General features: G+C 40.7%; 1 protein-coding gene across 1 annotated transcript; it reads right to left on the bottom strand.

Moving 5' to 3' along the window:
• Positions 1–19,495: 19,495 nt before the first annotated feature.
• Positions 19,496–22,769, bottom strand: LOC147641816 (transcription factor bHLH62-like). Its single transcript, XM_086818907.1, has 8 exons — positions 21,891–22,769; positions 21,292–21,534; positions 21,118–21,183; positions 20,958–21,026; positions 20,741–20,815; positions 20,354–20,590; positions 20,144–20,213; positions 19,496–20,006 (listed from the first exon to the last, which is right to left on the bottom strand). Exons 1-8 carry the CDS (start codon positions 22,707–22,709, stop codon positions 19,969–19,971), a joined length of 1,617 nt encoding a protein of 538 aa, XP_086675033.1. The 5' UTR covers positions 22,710–22,769; the 3' UTR covers positions 19,496–19,968.
• Between the last annotated feature and the right edge of the window lie 450 nt (positions 22,770–23,219).

Genomic DNA, 23,219 nt, shown 5'->3' with positions numbered 1-23,219 from the left:
AAGCACCGCATACAGCGTGTGGCCAGTGGAGGTGGTTTGTTTGGTAGAGGAGACTTTTTCACGAACCATTCTCACAAGTCAACTACATCTCATCGTGCATTTAGTGGACAAAATTGCTTTATGTGGCACTGTGCATGCACGTTGGATGTTCTTCCTAGAGCGCTTCATGAAGACCTTAAAAGACTTTGTGAGGCAAAGTGCAAGGCCCGAAGGAAGCATGGCCGAGGGTTGGTTGATACAAGAGTCTCTTGTATATATTTCTGAATTTCTTGGTCAGGTGGACAGCTCTTTGCCACGACTATGGAGCAATGAAGAGGACTTGAGGATGACCTCTATTGTGCCTCAAGGAAAAGGATGACAGAGTAAAGTAATTGACAGAACATTGATTGATGATCTCAATTTCATTTGCATCCTTAATAGTGATGTGATGAGCAGATGGGTTACAAGATATGAGGATGCAAAGACAAAAAGGCAAGCAGAAAGAGCTCTCTTTCGGAGGCAACATGGCTCTCGTAAGGCATACCCTAAGCATCTAGCAACACTTCCGAATGATATCCATGTTGATTGGTTGCATGAGGAAATGGAGAGAGCAGAGAGCAACGAGGGGCTGCATATCATGGCGGAAGAATGGGAGTATGCACGAGGATACATGTTAAAGGTACATAGAACTAATGTTTTGCATTAGTTGTAAGTGATTTGCTTTTAATATTTATTCACATTGCTTACACAAATATTGCTTCTATTTTGGTCCAGCGCACTATGTTCAATGCTATATGGTGTGAAGGCAAGTATTTTCGAACACAAAGAATTGATGAAAAGAGGAATACATAAGATTGCGGTGTCATTAGTAGCTTTGAGAGAGCTAATGGAAAAATGGATGATTATTGTGGCACAATCCAAGACATATTTAGGCTTGACTTTCGTCGCTTCTTTGTGTATGTTTTGGATGTCAAATGGCAAATGAACGTGGTGGAAAAAGAGCCTAATGCAACGATAAAACGCCATATGCAAGTGGCTATGTAACTATTGACTCTACAAAGTTTTGGCAAACAAAGAAAGATAGGCTCGTATTGCCACAACAATGTGAGCAGGTATGCATTTTTTTACTAATGTGTTTCATGTACATATATATCTAAGCTCGCGTACCCCTTGACTTTTGATATGCTAATTAATTACTGCAGTATGTGTATTTGAGTAGGTTATCTATATGCCAATGGTGCATGACATTAAATGGTGGTACGTCATCCCTATTGTGCACCACGTTCCAAAGTGATGTATAATACATTCACTGATATGGAGCATATGGAGGATGTAACAAGCCGCAATGAAGATGATGTCGAACATGCCAATGAAGATGTTGTGATCGATGATCAAGAAATAAGAGATGATCATGATAATGAGGATGAGCGTGCCATTTCTCATGATCATGAGAATGACCCTACCATTGAGGATGATGGTGATGTTGATGAGGATGATCAGGATACCGATACCATTATCAATGGACAGAATATTGATAGTGGAATAAATTTAATCGTAGCCTTACAAATTGATCAAATGGATATTGATATTGATCGTTTGGCAAGAATGGATCTTATTGAAGATGAGATCTAACCCTAACCAATCCATCACTGTATCGTTCTAAATTGATGACATTTCTATTGTATATGTTGTCTTTTAATTATCTCATGATTTATTTTTGAATATATTTCATTGTTGTAAATGCATGTAGTGGGATTGTGTAATGATATATACTGTAATGTACTATGAGATGGTTTAAAGAAAATAGTTTTTAATTTTGTAAAGGAATTTAGTTTTTCTTATTGATGCGTGTATTGATGCGTGTATAATTGCGTGTATATACAGGCACTTATACATGCGTTTCTGAAACCAGTATACACACGAATTTAGATGCCAATATAAACGTGCTGGTAGACACGTTACTTAAAGTTCAATACACGCGAATTTAGATACCAATATACACTCACTCGATACTATTCAAATACATGCGCGACCATACATGCTCCCATAACTTATCGCGTGTATGGCAGCAGTGTCTTGTAGTGATGGTCATTAAATCAAAGATGCTTTGTGATATACAAGGGTCTTTGAAGTTTGAAAAGCCCTCTCGATCTGTGGGTCTTAGTTGGGTATGCCCAATACATCTTTTTGCCAAGATGTTCAATCAATTTTGTTTCTCACAAACACCTACCATGTTTGTGTGCAAGAAGGTATTAGGTGATGACATGGTAGCCTTTCTTGGAGATTAGTGGAGGACTGTAGAAGGGATACATAAGGATGACACATTCAAGTGCAATATAGTAGAATCTAGTGTCTCATTTTGGTATCTCAAAGCTCGTGCCACACCACACATACGCTTCTATTATGAGCGGTGGATGAAAAAGAATAGTTGTCGGGTCTCAATGTAGGCAGATGAACAAGTTGTTTTGCCTCTTGACATATGCGTTCGGTTGCCCAACGGTGCAATGGAAGTTATAGGTGCAAGTAGACATTGGAGCCTCCTAAATATTAGAGAGCACCTCAATATCATGGGAGGTGAGGATATTAGCATAGCACAATTCAAGGTGAATAATAGGAAGATTCGAAAATGACTAGAGCTAAAGACCTTGGTAGATCCCGATTGGGATGTTGATGGTATATCGCTCACTTAATGGGAATTTTGAATTTTGTGGATTTTGAAGCTACTTCAAGTATGTTAATTTTGTAAAGTCCTTGCCCTCAAAAAAGTGTTTTGAGCAATGAATTTTTGTCTTGTAACAACTATGAATTTAGATTTTTATATTAAAGTTATAATATAGCTTAAAAAATTTACTCTAAAGCTGTCTTGTATGTGCAAAATAATGATCTGCTCAGTGTAGGTACTAGGGTTCCTATTCCAAAATGGTTTAGTGGCACACAAATTTACAGCACATGGTTTTTTTATGTCGATGGTTTTGGAGTCCATCCAAAACAGTATATAAAGACCAGTCCATAATATCGTACAACTTATAAGCTCTATACAAAAGCCGCCCATGGATGCAAATTCTTCTAATGGGAGGACTGTTCCTAGCAAGGTTGCTAGGCCAGCTATTTCAGCTGTTTCTTCTAATGATGACTCTTATTCCTCTATTGGCGATATAGATGATCAACCTATCTAGATATCTGAAAGCTTCACGAAAGACCCTAACTTGATGTAGACAAACTGATAGATGAAGCCAAAGAGGTGCATCAAGAATTCTTCATATGAACAACCCAAAGAAGGAGACTTAGGAAAAATCTGTCGTGCAGAATTAGAAAGGTCTTGTATCGAGGGACTTAGGCCCTATAAAAGTCATTGTAAGACTTGCACTGAACTGTTGTATCTTAGCAATGACTAATGTGATGAAAAATTTCTATATGGGCATGTGTCTACAAAGTACTCATAAAAACGATTTTGAAGCAAACAACTTTAAAATTAAGTTTTAACCAAAGATAAGTTATGAGAATAAAAATTCTCAACAATCTATTTTATTATGGCAAAGCACAGTACTCATAAAATACAAAAATGAGTAGGGCTCAATAAAAATACAGAATGTTTATACAAAAATGAGTCGAGCTCAATAAAAATACAAAATCTTTACAACACTTTGTCTCTGGACATATACAAAATGCCTCTAAGCGGTTTCAGGCTCTGTAGCCTCAGCCTTGGCCTCCTCCTTTGACTCAACCTTCGGCTTTGTCTCCTTTGTTGTTGGCACCTTGCCACCCTTGTCCTTTACCCTTGCTTGCAAATGGAAGCTTCCTCTTTGCCTTGCCTGCAACAAATGGAAGCTTCCTCTTTGCCTTGCCCTTGCTTCCCTTCTTAGGGACTCCTTGTTTAAAGCTGAAATGCTTAATAGGGGAATGAAAACGGCATCTTTTTTCTCTTCTTTAATGCACTAGTGCCAGCAACTGGTGGAAGTGGCAAGTCAGGGTCATCATGCGTAATTGGATTGTTGAGGATAATGTTTACTACCTTTGCCTGCACACTCCACAACGAGAACTCGTCTAAGCAAACAGGCTGCAAAACAACATAAAAGTCAATTAGAATAATGCAGGATCTCTCATGAAATGAACATAGAGAAATTATATTACAGTGACACAAGAAACTTACAGAGCTGTCAAAACTAGTGTACTTGGAAAGGCCCGGAACTTCCAGACATTTGTGACTACGTGTGCCAGCCACAAGAGTGCGAATCCTTTTGCATAGGAATGGGTTGGTTGAGAAATTTCCACTCTATATCCTTTTTCAATTCAGGACATAGAGTTTCAATCAATGCAACCACCCTCTTACATGCCCTACAATCAAGGATATAAAGAAAGAATGACTTATAATCAACAATTAAGAAGCAAGAAGGAAACGATATAAAGTATAATGACTTACAATTTAGACTGTCTGTGCATTCCGAGAACGCTATTCATAAAAATTGTCCGGCCTTTCACCACATTAATTAAACAAGCAGACCAGTGCCCTCTAAAATTGAGAAAGTAAACAAAAAATATAAGAAACCTAACACAGACAACTAATAACTTAAATTCCATCAACAGCTTGAAATCCAAAGAAAATATATACTTCTCTATATATGGCAACACAACAAAGCAGGTACCCAGACTAACTCCCTGGAAATAAGGAGCAAGGTCCCCTTCAGACCTCGGCGGGTCAATTAGGATAGTTGATACCAAAGGATCACAAATATATACTTGCTTTGCCTGGTTTGGCAAAAGCTCTTTCAACAGTGCCCTTAGATTGAATTAAAAACATTAGTAGGAAAGGGAAAAAGAAATCAAAATAAGGAAGCATTCAAAAAAGGCAAAGAGTACACACCTTAAACAAGTAAGCACAATACTGTCATTGGTCTCTCTATTCTTTTAATGAGCATATAAACATCTGTTGGAGCGATTCGCTCTATTCTTTTAACGAGCATATAAACATCCGTTGGAGCGATATGGAGGTACTCCTCTTGCTCGGCGGTGTACGAGACATTGCATATGATCTGACTAGGCACCACCTTAAGTCTGTCATTATTCTCTCCCTCCAACTTCAGAAGGTTTTCTGCCAATTCATCCCTAACCACATTCTCTTCTAAAACTGTCTCTTTCCCTTCAGATCTGCCCCCTTTACAAGCCTCTTCAGCCCTTGTGGACCTGGTGTTGCCACCTCTTCAATAACCACCTTGTCTCGGCAGCACTTTTCCTCTTCAAAGCAAGAGGAATGGAGAGGATTTCAGTTGCCTTCCTATCCCTGAATGGCAGAGGTCACATGAACTTATCATACCTATACCTAACTCTGGTTACTAATGTCATGTCCTTGTCCATTAGTGTGACCCTCATGGCATGGGCAACACAAATGTTACTATCATTCAATAAGTCCATAAGGAAGTCCTCGCATGACTCTTGAAGACATGCGAGGGCACTACTCTGCCATTTAAAGTAACCTTTCACCTTTATTATGTCGCTAATGGATTTGACAATCCTCAAGAAAGGAGCTTTGGGGATAAGGAGATTCACAACCGCCTGCGCCCTCCTTATCTCCGCAAACATTTTCCTTTGCCTCTGCAAAGAGACCTGGGCCTTTGAAATATTCCTGCTGGTGTTGGGTTTGACCTCAAGAAGCATAGTTTCGCTTGCGACATCCTTTGGAACATCCTCTAGAAGATCTGGAACCAGCCCAGGACTTGGTTGCTAGATCTAGTGGTGCTGGCACTGAAACTCTCCTAACAGTCTGTTTCGTGCGTGCCATTGTAGTACTGAAAAAGAGAAGGCATAGTAAGTAGCCAAAAATCACTCGACCACCATCCACCACGCCATAAGGTGAATCCAAATGTGCACCAATGTAAATATCACGCGATGAACGAAACACGAATGTATCAATAAAATTCACCAAATCATCCACGGAGCAATATGTCGTTTCGAAAAGATGGAGGATGGCCATATCGCACCGTGAACGAAATCAGCGAAAGAAAAGGGGAAGAGAGAGAAAAACTTACAGGCACTTGAAAAAACAAGGGCTGGGATGGATGGATTCAGCTGTCTGGCGAGCTGCACAAGCAAAGCGTGGAGAAATGCAATGGAAAAAAATATATTCCTCCTTTTTATAGAGCAAAATGCAATCATGACATTGACTGCGTCAGCCCTACACGTGGCAATTCGTGAAATGGATGATGACATAAGCCCTACCACACGTGGCATTTGATCCTAGATCATGTGACATCAGCCCTATTATTTGACCTATATAAAGATGTCATCTTTGATAATTTCCATACCGTCCACGGCCATGATGCGAGTCTTTTTTTTCTGCGCTCGAAAATTTCTCACCTTCCATACCGTCCTCAGTGCGAGTTGGTTTTTTCCATTATATGTCACGGCCCATACCATGGCCCATACCGTCCACGGTGTGATAGCTGCATTCGTGCTCCATTGCTTTTCCCTTAAAGCACAGTGAACGGTTTCCAGCTAGATCAGAGCAGCGATGGAGGTTAAGAGTTCTCACTTGTACAATGCTGTAGATGACGTGGATGGTGTATTGCTGGAGGAGATTAAGGGGACAAGCCCAACGCCACAGAGCATCTCTTTGATCTGCTGAGGAGGGTTGGGCAAGAGAAATCCCTTTCCCATGTAGAGCCTATGTTCAACGTTCCTTTCAGTCTAGAGGATATTATCAAGGACATGGCAAGGACATTATTGGAGGGAGAGTGGACATAGTATTGCAGGTTGGTCGGTGGAGGGACCGTCTCAGATGGGTCCATTATGTATGTCCACATGTCAAGCTTCACAGTCACCTCATCTCAGAATTCAAGCATGTCAAAGAGGTGGGACACATACTCAGATGATCAACGTATCAAGATTTGTGTTGACATGTGCCCAGTGCATGGCAGGAAATGCAGGTTACTAGAATATCATTTTGGGTTTGTTGCCTACCTCTTTCTTCATTTGCTAATAAGGAGGATTACACAAAAGAGAAGCTCAAAGGAAGGACTGATAAATCAGAACAGTCCTTTATTTCAAGTGCTCAGTCTGCAAAAGAAGAGGTCATGGACCTTGTGTCCAAGAAGGAGGAGGAACTCCTCAGCACAAATTTTGATGTGGCAGAGTTTAAGGCCTCTACCATCATTGATGAAGGAACGTCATCCATCCATGGGGAGCGATTGACATCCAATTTTGTCATCCCTAGGCTACCTTCCTTCCTAATTAATGGGAAGTATTACCTCCTCCTCTCTCACATTTAAAAACTCTACAATTTTAGGGAGGATTACTGTCTTGCTATAATAGCAGACGGTTGTGAAGCTACATCCGGTGTAGAGAATGAGCATAAGGATGAATTTCTTGCATTGGACACGGAAGTGACAGAAGACTTCATAGAGACCCCAGAAGCAATGTCCTTGTTCTTTAAAAAGGCCAAGGAGAATGAAGCTTCTCTTCCTTTAGAGGAACAATTTCAAGCCCTTTCGCAGCATGATATGGGCATTTCTGAGTTTGGCATCACCAAGGAGGAGGAGGAAATATGGAGTCAAGGCACTCCAGGAGATACACAGATTTCAAAAATTTGTGGATCTCCTTATTCCCAAGGCACCTTTCACACGTCTTGTAAAAGAAATCTTATATAGTTACTCTCAAGCCTATCATGTACAAAGCCTTACCTTGGGAGCTTTACAAGAAGCTGCAGAATCTTTTTTAGTGACCTTTTCTGAGGATGCTAACCTCTGTGCTATCCATGCCAAGAGGATTACTATTATGACGAAAGATCTTAAATTAGCTAGTTTTTTTGCGTTGTCAAGACTCGTAAAAATCAACAGTGCTGATTTGTAAAAACTTTTCTTTATCAATAGAAAGCTCAATTTTTCTGTCTTGTCTCATTTTAATCTTGTGTAGTCGTGGATTTTTACTTTGAAACACTTATTGAAATTTTTTAGTTTGAAATATTGTATATCAATGTGGATTTTTTACTTTGAAACACTTATTGAAATTTTTTAGTTTGAAATATTATATATCAATGTACCATGTGTAAAATTGAACTCGATTGCACCATGTCTCTCACTGTGAGTTATAAAACACAAAAGTGTAATTTTTTGTAAATTCTTCTAGAGATTTTATAGATTTACAAAATTTTTATGTTCATTTGAATCGCAAAATTGAATTCTGAATATGCAACAAATTTTTTTCTGGAAAAACAAGTTTTTGTAAAATTATCTGAAACATTTTTTAGAGCCTATATAGACCTTCCAAGCCCTCCCCCCATGCCTCGGGGGGGTTGCATGTGATCAGAAGGCCCCAGGCCAGCACGGGGAGACCTGGGGCCAGACAGGCAGCCCTATCTCGCCCCAGGTCACCCTATGCTAGCCTGGGGCCTTCTGGGTACATGCAGCCCCCCGAGGCCTAGGGGAGGGCTTGGAAGGCCTGTACAAGCTCTAAAAAAATGTTTCAGAATGTTTTATTATTATTGATTTTAAGTATAATTACAAAAATCTAGTTAATTAGTACAAACTCAAGTACAAAAATTACAAATTCATAATTAATCACATAGTTTTAAAAATCACTTTACAAAAATTAAAATTGGACCCATTGTAGATAGTTCAAAAAAAGTGTATTTTTATTACCAAAACATGATTACATGATAAGCTTTACAATTTACATCCCAATTTTTTTCAATCTTTTGATAGCTTATTTTGAGGCCTTGCACCTTCTCTTATTGAGGGGAAGAGTGCCCGCTATGATAGAATCTACAATGCACGTGGCATCTCTCTCTCCTACACTTTCGGCAATGGCTATATTAACAAGGACCTTGGGAGCGTAGCCTCCTTGAAAGGTTGTAAAAACAATAGACTTGTTGATGAGGATAATTTTGTCCGTGTGCTTGAAGATGCTAGACAAGCACGACATTTTCAATAAGGTCTTGAGAGCCAAATGTTGGAATCCCCCATAGAGCTAAAAGCATTGTGGACAACCACAGTCTTTTGTTGGAATACAGCCCATGTAATGGGCCAATGTAGAGTTAGTTCCAAAGGGATCCCTTGTGCCACCCTTTCGATGTGCCTAGGCATCCAACTCCATGGCGTGCTGTACAAACCACATTTTAGTAATCAATCATGCCATGAATAGGAGTAAACAACTGGGTATTATTAACTTACCGAGTGTAGTTCATCAGATGCTATCACATCTGGCTACTCGATGTTAATTTGACTTGTGCTCCTCCAATTGTTGAGGAGGCGAATGCACCAAGCTGACTTGGGGCACCTAACCATGCTCAATTTCTTGTATTTTCCCTTGAACAAATTGGACACTCTCTAATACCGTGCCATCAATTGGTACAAGTTGCTCCGTCATGTATTGAGAGGATATGTTGTCAAGTGGACAATCTAGCCCAATGGCAAGGAGAGACAAGCACTCATCTTGCTTTACTTTAAACATTTTTTCTAAGTCTTGCAAGAAGAGAAACTCCTCTCCATCTACCAATATAGAGCTAAGCATACTCAGTGCTAACTAGGGCATATTTGGTGCTGCCCCTATCTCATTGACCTCATTCATGGGTGCATCCATAGCCGCCATTGTTGATGACCCTTCTCCACTGGCCCGTGAGGTGGTACCTTCAGTTGTTTCTACCTCTTCGTGTTGTTGAAGAAGAACCAAGGCCAGATCTTACTCCGCCACTTGATCAAGGAGCTCGGGCTTTGGATCTACCTCCTTGCCCTTAACTAAATCGACCAGGGTAACATCACCCACCTCAACCTCATCATTGGCGTCTTGTTCATTCAACATGAGAATGAATGTTGAGATCCATGACAAAAGTTGGTGCCGATGTTTCCCTTACCAAGGATAGCCATCTCTTGAGTGGAGAGCACCTTGAAGTGCCCATCTTCTTGTATAGCTTGTTGGTACCTACGCAATCTCTTATGATAGTTTGCATTGGTTTTATTGATGTAGTGTAGAAGCTCGCAAGGGACCTAGCGAGTGATACTGTTGGGGATGATCACATAAAAGGGCTTTATGTAGGTTTCCATGTACTCCAAGGTCTCCTTGTAGTCATGTTCACATAAAAGGGCTTTATGTAGGTTTCCATGTACTCCAAGGTCTCCTTGTAGTCATGTTCGGCGAGGAGGATAGTAGCTTCGAAGTCAATGGTGTGAGAGAAAATGTGAAATAACTCTTGTTGGCCAGCCCACTCAGTCCTCTCTAGGAATGCAATAAAGTTCTTATACTCCATGGAATGATCCATTAGGATCGCTATGAGAGTGATCGCTCTATGAGAGTGGAAGCCAAGATATAGGGAATATATGCTAGCAAAGTGCGCGGGAGTGCTAGTGATACAAATGACAAAAATGAGGGAGGTTCCATATTTATAGAAAAAAACAGGGTTTGAAATTGACAATTTCACACTTAACGAAAAAGGGCCGATGGCCCAAAATACTTTATTAAACATAGTCATTTTAATTATAATACTTAATCCAAGTAATATATTTAATCAAATGTATCCAAATAATAAGTTTTTACAAACTTATCCAAATTAAACTTATTGCGATCATTCAAGCTTGATCCAAATAGTCCGTGCCATTCATTACATTATCGACCGAAAAATTACACTCCTAATTGCAATTCCACACCCCCGTCCCTCCAAGAATCACGAACCATGAAAGACTTCTCCATACGTCTCCCAATCTACACAAACACATATGAACAAATATCACCAAAGCATGGATGGTTAAGAATCAATGAGAAAAAGCTAATACCTTTCGACGTTCTATCTTGAAGCTTGCATCTTGTACTTCTTCAAATCCCATGATTAGTAGGTGTTCTCAAACATCTGCTAAGCTCCATTCTTTGCTAGCGTTAACAAGGTGAATGGTGCCATTGGGTATTTTGACCGGCAGTTCTATGGGTGAATCAACACCCTCACATGATTGCAATGGTATCCACTTCCCCTTTTTCTTCATCCATCGCTCGTAGTGGAATCGGATGTATAAATTTGAGCGTGATTTCAAGTATCATTAGGACATTTCGGAGGTCATTTGGAGGGCCTTGTAAGAAATTCACTTTTTTCTAATTTCTCTCACTAGAAAAAACTTAAAAAAATATCAAAACGTCTGACTATCAAAATATATATCTTTTTCCAAATTACCATTCTCGTATTTAGGAAAAGCCGCAAGCTTGTCAGAACATTGAAATTTATGAAAAAGGCTATGTCAAGCCTTTAAATATTCTCAGTGCTCTCGATATATGTGTCCCTCTCTCTATATGCTCTCTCTCTCTCTCTAACATGCAAACACACAAAGACACACACACACACACACACTCTCTCTCTCTCTCTCTCTCTCTCTATATATATATATATATATATGCTCTCTCTCTCTCTAACATGCAAACACACAAAGACACACACTCTCTCTCTCTCTCTCTCTCTCTCTCTCTCTCTGTGTTTCCTTCTCTCTCCTTCTCTCTAGGCTGCTCCCTCCCTCTCTCTCTCTCTCTCTCTCTCTCTCTCTCTCTCTCTCTCTCTCACATACACACACAGAGAGAGAGAGAGAGAGAGAGAGAGAGAGAGAGAGAGAGAGAGAGAGAGAGAGAGAGTGGGAGGAGCAGACAATAAACTTAAAAAAAAAAACTACTATCATAGCCAAATGGCGCGATAGAAATGCTACAAGAAGTGAAATAAAAAATAGTGGTTTCAGGATCAGGGTGCCCAGTTTTGTCCACTTAAGCACCCTGTAAACAATAAGAAAAATAGTGGTTTCAGGATCAGGGTGCCCAGTTTTGTCCACTTAAGCACCCTGTAACAATAAGAAAAAACAGGCATCTGTTTACCTTTAGTGGCCAATATCTCCTAGCTAACAAAGGAATTTCCTAGGTACAGTCAATGTATACACCTTGTCCCAAATTTGGACTGATTCCATAAAATGCTAATATTTTTTACATATAAACTCATATGAGATTCCCGCTTTGAACCTTAGATCTTCACATAATATAGAGCTTAACTTAATTTTTTGAGAAAATTTGAACCTATTTGTCTATTTTTTAAAAAATATTTCAAGGTCTTTAATGTGTTATAATATATGTAACTTTTTGCACCCACAATAACTACCACTTAAAATGATCAATCTTGTAGATCAAAAGATTGGTAAATATGAGACATTATTAGAATGTGGTGGTTAGTCAAAATTGCAGATCCAATGTTTGGATTTTTAATGATCTCTTCTCCAAAATTCTTCCAGGCTATGAAAAGGCCTACAAATATTAATAATCTAATTAGTAAAATTAAATTTTTGATGTAAATCATCTAAAACCTATAGGGACTAGTGTACTTGTAATGGTGCATCTATTGAAAAAAAATTGGATCACCGTAAGTATGGAAAGATCATGCGCGCCAAATGGCTATCATTGTAGAGAGAGAGAGAGAGAGAGAGAGTCTAAGGCAAAGATCATGCGTGCCAAATGGCTATCATTGTAGAGAGAGAGAGAGAGAGAGAGAGAGAGAGAGAGAGAGAGAGAGAGAGTCTAAGGCAAAGATCTGAGAGAATTGGACATTTGATTAAAGTATTTTCCCACCAACTGAAATTTTACTGTGTCTACTTCTTTTGCTTGAGATAGAGAGTGATACTTAGGCAAAGAACTGAGAAATAAGGGCATCTATATGGAGCATTTTTCCACCAATTTTAATTTTGTTTGAGAGAGAGAGAGAGAGAGAGAGAGAGAGAGAGAGAGAGAGAGAGAGAGAGAGAGAGAGAGAGAGAGAGACTCAGGCAAAGAGCTAAGGGAGTTCAACAAGATCATTTTTTTTGTATACATTAGAGTAAGAAGGACATAAGGGCACAAATTTATATTATCAGCATAAAAAGAGAGAGATATTACAAAATGGTTTTTTTCAAAAGAAGCCTAACTTGTCAAAAGTGAGCATCCCGATGTCTTAAATCAAATATATATTACAGAATGGCTTTTTAAAAAGAAGCCTAACTAGTCAAAAGTGAGCATCCACAAAACCTAGATGTCAAAAGTGGGAGACTATCCCTGAAAAATAGTCTTTCAGAGCTACTACTTTCCTAAGTTGATCAGAGATTTCAACATCTTTGGTGAAGAAACCACTGTACTCAAGTACCTCCTTTCTATATATTGTGTGATACACCAGTTTTGCATCCCTGACCTCGTACTTTAGCCACTCTTTAGCTTGGGCTATCCTCTGGTCACACTCAGATTTTGCCTTGGCAATTTTCTACAGGGCTTGTTTGTTGGCTTCTGCAACCTCTCTTTTCTCCTGCAAAGAGAAAGCATTGATTTAGGCTTTCCTATGGAACCACTGAGTTAAGCACTTAGTTAGGCTTTCCTATAGAACCACTTAGTAAAGCATTGCATTAATCACTGAGTTATGCAGCAAGGAGAAAAGGGAAGGAGAAAGGCTTACCTCTAGAAGGGCCAGCTTCAAACCTTGCAAAATTTTAAGCACTTTTACTCTATTAAGTCTCTTTCCTAATGATTGAGGGGGCACCATGTGTTGGAGAGGCTCGAAAAGCTCCATAAAGTCTAATACCTCTTCCGTGCGTCTTCCGTGCGCAGGAAAGGTAATTTTTCCATAGTTTTTACACTACCTCACTGTTAGCAAAGGATGGTATGTTGATAAAGTGGCTGTGTTGACAAAGGAGCATGTGTAATGTTAACCAGGGGAGGTCTTTTAACCAGTGGCTCAAGCGTGTCACTACAACACATCAGGAGCACAACCAGGGGAGCGTGTGTAATGTTAACCAGGGGAGGTCTTTTAACCAGTGGCTCAAGCGTGTCACTACAACACATCAGGAGCACAACAGTGTTTTTTAGCAGTGTTTTTTAGTAGTCTTTTTGCAACGTTTTCAGAAGAAGGAAAATATCGAGGGTTTTCACAATGCTCAGCACAACAATCTATCGCGGCTCCACAGCGTTTTTTCATTGCCAAGCAGCGAAATAACGTTGCGTAGCAGCAAAAAACACTACTATACTATAAAAATATCCTGCTTTTTGTTGCTTCTTTTGTCGTCGCGTAGTTTTATCTTTTGAATACAATAAACTTGTATTCTAAGTTTTCTTTTATAGGTTTATGCTTTGTCTATCACTTCTACCTCTCCTACCTTATCCTCCTCAAGCGCAAGCAAGGTATGTCTATTGTTTTCATTTATCTCTTATGCAAACAAGCTTTCCATACATGAAAGCTTTCTTTTGAGTATTTTCTTTCTCTTTCCTCTCTTTTAAGTTTTTCTTTTCTTCTTTTTTCCTTCTTCTTTTTGCCTAATTAAGAGCTCCATTAAAGCTTCATATGGTAAGAGATCTTGATTTTTCTTAATACTTTTTTTTTCTTAACTTGGTTTAAATTTTGTAGGTTTTCAACACATACAAGCCTCACAAGAGATCTCTTTCTTGTATGTTTCTTCTTTCATGCCTTTACATGTTTATAGGGTTTGTAAGTTTTAGGGCTTTTAAGATTAGGGTTTGTTAGAGAGAGAGAGAGAGAGAGAGAGAGAGAGAGAGAGAGAGAGAAAGAGTTATAATGGAGAGCACTCTTCTCTCTCTCTCTCTCTCTCTCTCTCTCTCTCTCTTTATAGAATTCATTTTCATCTTTTTTGTTAGGTTTAGGGTTAGTGTTAGCATTCATGTTCATAGAGAGAGGGAGAGATAGAGCTAGTATTTATGTTCTGAGAGAGAGAGAGAGAGAGAGAGAGAGAGAGAGAGAGAGAGATGTGTTCTCTCTCTCTCTCTCTCTCTCTCTCTCATTTTTATGCGAGAGAGAGAGAGAGAGAGAGAGAGAGAGAGAGAGAGAGAGAGAGAACACATCTCTCTCTCTCTCTCTCTCTCTCTCTCTCTCAAAAATGAGAGAGAGAGAGAGAGAGAGAGAGAGAGAGATGTGTTCTCTCTCTCTCTCTCTCTCTCTCTCTCTCTCTCTCTCTCTCTCTCTCTCTCTCTCATTTTTATGCTATTTGGGATGATAGCCATTCAGCGCGCATATGGAATTTGGATTCATCTGGAGGGGTGTTTTCGCGCCAATTGGCTATCATACTATATGTTGGATAAAGTGATTTTCTTGCCTTCTTGTATAATTTTAAGTATGAGGAATTTGCAATGTATTAATTTTTTAATGTTTTAAGTTTGAGGAAGTTTGCAATGTTTGTGATCTTCTAACCTTAGTAATTTCCTAGATTTTGCCAAGGTTAAAGAGCATGTCACAAGAGAATTTAGGAAGATGATGCACATAGAGTAATTCTTTAGGAAGAGAATTTGGGTGACTTGGTATTTTGAGTGAGATGAAGGTGATGTTTATTTGGAACAAAGCCTTCAGCCTAAAAACATTAGAGATTGGCATGAGTTCACCTATTTCTGTTAAAGCGCTGGTTGGTGAAGAATTGTTTGCACTTGATTGTACGACTGTCAGTTGCGGGACTGAAGCGAAAGATGTAGTTTGGTGCTTGTATCTGTTTTATTCCGACAAAACAAACTAAACAGAAAGAAAATTAAAAAGACAAAAAATAAAAAACATTGGTGCTAAACACCGGATTTGGCAGAGGGGAAAAACCCAATGGGAAAAAGTATCCTGGCTTGTAGTTCTTATTAAGAGAGTACAAGTGCTAGTCTTGCACTGGGGGTGGATGTATGTCTGCATTCTCAGGTGGGTGGACATCAATAGCTTCAAGATGTAAAGATAACCCAGAACGTAATCCTACCCATGGAGAAGATGGCAAGGGAAGAAGTGCATCCTCACTAACATATGGTATGGGCATAGTAGGAAGGCTAAAGAGGCACCTATGGTTTTGAAACTGTTCTAAAGACTCACTCACATTGAGCCAAAACTGACATGTAGATTCATGGGGAAGAAGAACCTGCAAAATGGGAGGGGTTAGCAAACGAAGGGTGTCCTCACGCCATGTTTGAGCTCTTTCCTCTTCCGGGAGTCTTTGTTGGTTGGGTCCACGTTGCGGCATCATAATTGCCCATAGATTATGTCGTTGAGGTGTGACCCCCATGATCTGCTGCATCATACCAGTGCCATAGCGACGGAAGTATGTGCGACACTGCCAACATATATGGGAAGCATTCTCCAATACCATACGAGCACAGTCGCGGCGGCAGTGTGGAAACGGATGATGTTGCTAGTAGTATAACTCCACAAATTGTCTTCCACAGCAATCCTCACCCACTGGGGCATAAAAATATCGGGAGTGCGTCTGAAAAGGTGCAATGCTGTAGCCCTCTTGATGGTCAGAGTGAGTGCTATCTAGGTCCAAAGATGGACTGCATGTGTCCAGCCAAGTCTCCATTTGGTTATTCTTATCCTCGCGAATCTACTGCAGCCTTATCGCCTCCGAATCTCTCTGCGCTGCGGCCACGTCTGGCGCCTCCTTCGCCTTCGCCTTCTTCTCCTTTGCCTCCTCTGCTTCGGGTGAGGTGCCTCGCTCTCCCTGGCTGAAGCCGGCAATGAACTCACACACAAGAGAACCTCCTCTGCCTTCGCCTTCTCTTCCGTAGTAGTCGCCTTTGCTGACGCCACTGCCACCCTCTCTGCTCTGCAGGTGAGGCAGAGATGGCCGCCCGCCTTCGCTGCCCTCTCTTACTCACCTTCGCCTCCTCAGCTCTGCAGCCGCCTCAGCTGCAACCGTCGCCTTTGCCTCCTTGCGGCACCTTCGCCTTCTTTTCCTCCTCCTCTGCGCCTCAGCTGTAGTCGCCGCCTTCGGCCACTTTGCCTTCGCGGCCTCACGTTCTCTGCAGCCTTTGCCTCCTCGCCTTCTGACGCCACCGTCAACAATGCATGGGCCTACGCCACCAACTTCGTCCCCAGCAAGTCCTTTATCTAGCCGGTGTTGTTTCTCTGTGAGCAGTGAGCTATGCCACCGGCCTCTCCTTCGCCTTCTCCTTCACCTCCTCGCGGCCCTTCAGCGGCCAGGCGCCCTCTCTGCTGCGGGTGAGGCAGAGATGGCCGCCTTATCCGGCCTCTCCTCCTCTCTCTTTGCTGCCGTGCACACAAGACGAGCCACAAAGCACTTTAAAACTAATTTTTCTAACTCTAATCTATGAACAAAACATGAACACAACAATGAAAGCAACCATGGAAAGCATAAACATGAATGAAAGCATTGCAATAAACAAAAAACATTAGCGGGAGTAGATCTCAACCGCACAAGTAAGTACTAATCTACTCTTTCTCTTCTAATCACTAGCTCCGAGATTCCACACTCGTGCTAACCCTAAACCTAAAAACAAAAAGAATTAGTGGTAGTAATGCAAGCTTCTCAACCGGTTTTGAGTCTTCTCCCTGGTAGCGGCGCCAATGGAGAGACGGAAGACTCTTTAGACTTGTAGCAAGAGTAGCATGATCCACGTGTAGCTCAATCCAATGGGATTTGCATCCCTTTCGGAGCTAGGGATTCAACCCGTACCGGTACACGGAAGCTTATCCCTTTCGGGAGAGAATGCTATGAACACCACTATCTTGACATAGACTTTACACACACAAGCTCAATCTTGCCATAGCTCATTCACTCATCATCCCACTCATTCATACATCCAATACAAGAAGAAAGCTAAGCTAATGCACACACAAGCTCACTTATAAGCACACAAGCTCAAAGCACACTTCATTCTCAAGCACTTACTTCCCTAGCATGCACACAAACCTTGAAGCTTAATGGAACTTGAAATAAACATGCACTCTCATTCACTACTCAAGCAATGCCTTGCCCACCATGGATAAGCTACAAGCTATGGAGAAGCTTAAGCTTGAATCCACTACCACACAAAGCCTAATAGAGAATCCACAAGCATCAACAAAGAAGCATGCACACTAGAGAATAAAGATGAGAAGAGAGAAAAACATCATCTCATTGCATTGAATTAGAAGAGCATTGCTCATACAATAGTGTAGATGGGGAGAGAGAAGAGCTTGCACCTCTATGAACAAGAGGGAGAGCTAGTCTCAAGAGAGCTCAAGCATGAGTTTAGCCCAATGTGTCTGTGAGCTCTCAAATGAGCCACTATTTATACTAAAACTCTTAAAACTCCCAAAACTTCCCATGTGGGATTATTCTCAAGCCCACTCCCACACTCACCTACAACTTGGAACTCTCTACAAGAGCCCTAAATAAGAATGTCAAGTCTCTTTTTTTCCTGCTTCCATCTTTGTGTTGCATCCTTGCATTGATCACCACTCGTCACGCAACACTTGAGTTGTCAAAGAGCTCTCGAGTTCATCCTGTTTTTCACATTAGTAGACTACGAAAAACTATGGACCATAAAGAGAACGTAGTTTCTCTAAGCATTTTAGTGGAGCTTATTGATGAACCAAGGACTCTTCCATATGAACCCGAGAGGATGAATATTGTGTACCAAGAGGCACTTGTTAAGTGGAAAGATAGAGAGGATGAAGCATCCACATGGGAACACTTGAGTACGCTTACGAACAACTGTCCAAAGTTTGCTTTTGTGGACGAAAACTCTTCTTAAGGGGGAGGTAATGTCACGTAGTCCGTAGTGACTGCATGAGGGCTCCAAGTACACACGTTGGAGAGCGGACGACAAGCGAGTCCGTGGTTCAAGGGTAAGACGTTCAGGTCGTAGTACCGTGGGCGTCCGGGCTAGTGTGGGCAAGCAGGCCACTACATATAGCCTGATGGAATGGGGGAGTCCTCATTCTGCTCTACAGCTGGGAGGTGAACTAGAGCCAGTCCTTCTTCCTCTCCATGTAGTACGATAGCATAACAAATCCCTACTTTAAACACTTCTGAAATATCGGACAGTTCCTAGAAATCAAAATTTCCCACAACCCTGCCATTAGGGCTACAGAGCAAGATAGACAAGTGGGTGTGCGATAACATAGGTCTAAGGGGTTCTTGGGGGGACTCATTAACGGGGTCATTCCTCTACTTCTTGCATTATTCCATGACTTCAGGAGTGAATATTTTAAATCAAAATTTTGTTGACGTGAAATTACTATATGAGAAGAAATAGCTGGCTGCAGCACGAAAGCTCAGGCAGCATCGGGCACAATCATTGATCCAAAGCCTTGAATATGTCCTCCACCAACGTTGTGCCACGAAGGGGGTGGCAAATCACGCACCTCTCCTTTCCTCTTTTAGAAACAAAGAATAACTATGCCAATACGTTTAAAAAACAAGCACTTTCCTTTTTTACACTTCAATTTCATTATAACTAAATCGTCAAAAAAAAGGATAAAAACAAGCACTTTCTTCACACTTTTCTATTTAATTATAACTTTAGAAACGTCAATTTTGAAACTTATGTTTTCCCAAACCCTGCCATATTGTGGGGTGCATAAAATCCACAAGTAAAAAATCAATAAAATCTTTCCCCGCCCTCATTTTAAAGGATGGACTTGACAAGTTAGGATCTTAAAACCTAAATTTCAATGACAATGACAATGACATGCCATATATATTCTCCTTTTACATCCAACAAAAAGTGTGACTTTTTTAAAAAATTATTCAAATAATTGAAGGGGATACAACCAAAGACTGCCCAAACAAAATATAGAAATGAATAACGTAATTTCCATTTAGAATTTTGAACATACACTACAAGAAGCATCAGTTAGATGCTTCTTGTAGAATTTTCCATTTAGAATTTTGAACATACACTACAAGAAGCATCAGTTAGATGCCCCCCTCTCCTTGCTCTCTCTAATTCACCAATTAATTCTATTGAGCATCTCGGATCATGTAAGGCTTTGCTTCACCATAGCTGCTGCAGCTCTTAAACAAGTGTGATATTGCATCACCATTGCTGCAGCTCATATGAATACAGGTGTTTGAAGTAATTTTGAGAGATTATGAGGACAAAACCAGCTTGTCAATCTCACAATCTATGTACAAATTAATGGCTAGTCAAGTGTTCTGAGGTAGAGCTGTAGATAGTAGCTCAAGAATTAACATGAACCTCAGAGTCTTCAATTTCTTTCGTTTCATGATTCGATATTGGGTTTTGGTTCAATTCTTCCCAAGACTACAACTCTGTCTTCATTTGGCCAGGAAATAATGGATCTAAAGCAAAGAAGGATTAAAAGGGGATTATAATTTGTATATTGCATTAGGGATACATAAATAAAATACTGATTTAGAGAGAGAAAAACAAAATATCGCATACATAATTTGCAATGCTCAGAACACCCAGCACATACCTTGTAGAGGAGTCTGTGCAAAGCCCATCTGCACAATGTTATGTAGATCATCATCCCAAGCTTGTGTGATCTGCGAGAAAATATAGCATGGAGGATTAGTTGATAAGTTGAACTAATAAGCTATCACTATGCAAGATAAGTCACAGCCGTTGCACCTTAATTAAGAGATTGCACATAATCGTTAAGAATGCAAAATTAATCAATCAAGACCTGTGAGACGCACTCTCCGAAGGTATCCGATGAAGTGAGGCTGCTCACTGCTGATCGCCTCAAGGCAGCATCCGATCCGAAAGAGTGCACATCAACAAGACTAGGAGTGCATGGAAGATTGCCAACTTGGCGCAGAGTGGGATTAACTTGGAGCTCTTGCAGATTATCATAGAGATAGGGGTAGGAGTTAATATTGGTCTCTAGGGTATTATGATTTTGTGATATAGGCTGCACCAGCTGCAAACAATCAGCACATTAGTTAAGTTCCCCTTATCACATAAGTTTCGCTTAATGATCTAATTAACAATGCAATTAGCTAAAAACTTGATCTTTTATACATGTGTGTGTGTGTGTGTGTGTGTGTGTGTTGTTGTTTGTTTGTTTTACCTCCTCGCCAAAGAGGTTTTCGAGGTTGAATTCTAGCTTGCTCGGATGCACTGCAGCTAGCTTCATGGACAAGAACTGCACAGCTCCGAGGACGATAATTTGCTCTTGTATTATATCAATTTGGTTTAGCATTAATTACAAGCGTTTCTTGTATTATATCAATTTGGTTTAGCATTAATTACAAGCGTTTCTTAAATAAAATAATTGTCATTCTTACCTCTACTTGTCTTTGAAGAGATTGGACGTAGTTGATAATCTCATCGAGCATCACAGCTTTGCCTGTTACCTGAGATGATAGATAAATTGTGTTTAATAATTACTGATCAAAGATTAGGCTAAACGAAATGCATCTAAGCAAATGTTCATATATAAAGCACCTTGCTGCACCCAGGGACAAGGTCTTGCAAATATTTCATTCGCTCGCTGATCTTCTCTCTCCGGACCTATAATTCCACTATTCAAGTTAAGGGTTAGGCTCTCCCTAATTAGGGTGTCCATTGAATTAATGATGATTAATTATTGTAATAGATGCTTAATTATGTTAAACCTACCCTTTCAGCAAGACTGTGGCTATCTGTGGCTTGACCTCTTCTAGCACGCACATGAATGAAATCTGACTTGGGTGCATCTGCAGGCTTTGAGGTTTCCTTGCCTGATTTATGCTCTGAATCACCCGAGTTTGCACTAGTGCTTTGCTGTAGCTTCATTATTAATGTGGCCTTAATCTCATTGATTAGCACACTTTCACCACTCTTTGGCCGCTTTCCATTACCTTGATCATCCATTTCAACATTCTAAACCAAACCGAAAAGCATACTTTAATTAGATATCAATGCCATCAATTCATGTAAATAACCCACTGTATTGTGATGTCATTGGAATTACCCAAGATACCTTAATACCATCAATTAAGGTATTAAACAACCCACATTGTAATGATGAAACTATAGCCATAATTAGAGCGATGCAATCAATCAATATAAATAGCCCACATTATAATTTTGAAGGGAAAAGCGGAGCTATTGCCATCGACATAAGAACAGGATTAATCATTCGAGGTAGAGTAAGTAAATGCCTAGATTATGAGTTTAATTAAGGATGCCTTGATTATAATAAAGCAAATGCCAAGGTGCCCTACGATCTCGTTTACCTTGGATCCTGCTCTTCTTTTCTTGGCATGGCCGTTAGCTATGGATGTTTGATGAGGGGAAACGTCTTTGCTTTCTGATGATATGCAAGGATTGAGGACTCCTTCATTTATAATAGCTTCCTCCATAGCATTGTCTGGCAGAGCTACTAAAGGGGATGCAATTTGTATGGGGCTTTTATAAGCTGGGGATTTGTGAGGGGCAATATTAGTGAGCTTTCTAGTGGCTGAGTTACTTTCCGAAGATACACTGTTGATGCTATACGCCTGCTTAATCTGCTGTGAATATGATGAGAATTTGGCAGCTCGTTCTGCAAACCCAGGATCTGCAGAGAAACTTGCAAGGTTTAATCCCACATTCTTCTGTGCAACGTTGCAGGCAATGGGCGGCGTCGCATGGCTCGTTGCAGGAACCCACATGACACCACCATTACTGCTAGTGGCATTGTAGAGATTCAAAGGCTTCTGCTCCTGCACCTCTGAAAATGCAGGAGAATTAGAAGCCATATAGCGGCCCTTGCAGCCCATAATTAAGCGATTAATGTTATCGGAGACCTCATTCACGGAGCCAGAATTACAGCTACTAGTGCGTATAGAATTAGCTGATACAAGCTTGTCTACTGCGTCCCAGCTACTGGTAATTAGAGGGAAGTCTTCCCCACGAGGTATGAGGTTCTGTAGATCGCCTGATAATCCTGCAAATAATCTCTTATCAGGCGAACCAAGAGAGCCGATAATGTCATGACTGGGGTTCTGAAGGTGGGGGGGCGCATGCCATAGCTGATATTGCTGAAGGTGGTGGTTATGAATGGAATGATCCATGGGTCGAAGTGGCGAAGGAAGCAATGTGGAGGGTTGCGTGTTGGAAATAGCAAAGGGGGCGTTGGCCGAAAGGGAAGCCATGGGGGTATTATATACTCTCTCTCTCTCTCTCTCTCTCTCTCTCTCTCTCTCTGGGGCTTTCTTCGCTTATACTACACCACCCTAGGTACGCATAACCCCCACCTATTATAATAACACCGACCCTAACCCCCTCCTATACATCCTCTTTAATCCAACCTTAATTAGAACAGGCTGTGTGTTAATAGTTTTCTATATTTTCACACCACCGCCCAGTATTCTGTGGCCGCAGCTCGCTTGCTAAAACAACAGTGCATGCACGGCCCATTATGCATCATCAGGTTTCCTTCTTCTTCCAAACTGTGCCCTATTCTTTCTATTCATTTTAGCTGTCCAACAGAAACCCAAACGCCATTGCCCGTATAAAGTGAAGCATGACCGCGTGGGCTTACAACCAAGAATCCCAATAATATGGCTCTCTCTCTCTCTCTC

The sequence above is a fragment of the Cibotium barometz genome, chromosome 1 (genome assembly GCF_041138505.1).
Source record: "Cibotium barometz isolate CiBa-2024 chromosome 1, ASM4113850v1, whole genome shotgun sequence".
NCBI lineage: Eukaryota > Viridiplantae > Streptophyta > Polypodiopsida > Cyatheales > Cibotiaceae > Cibotium > Cibotium barometz.
The sequence above is the reverse complement of the archived record's forward strand: the minus strand, read 5'-3'. Positions and strand labels throughout refer to the sequence as shown.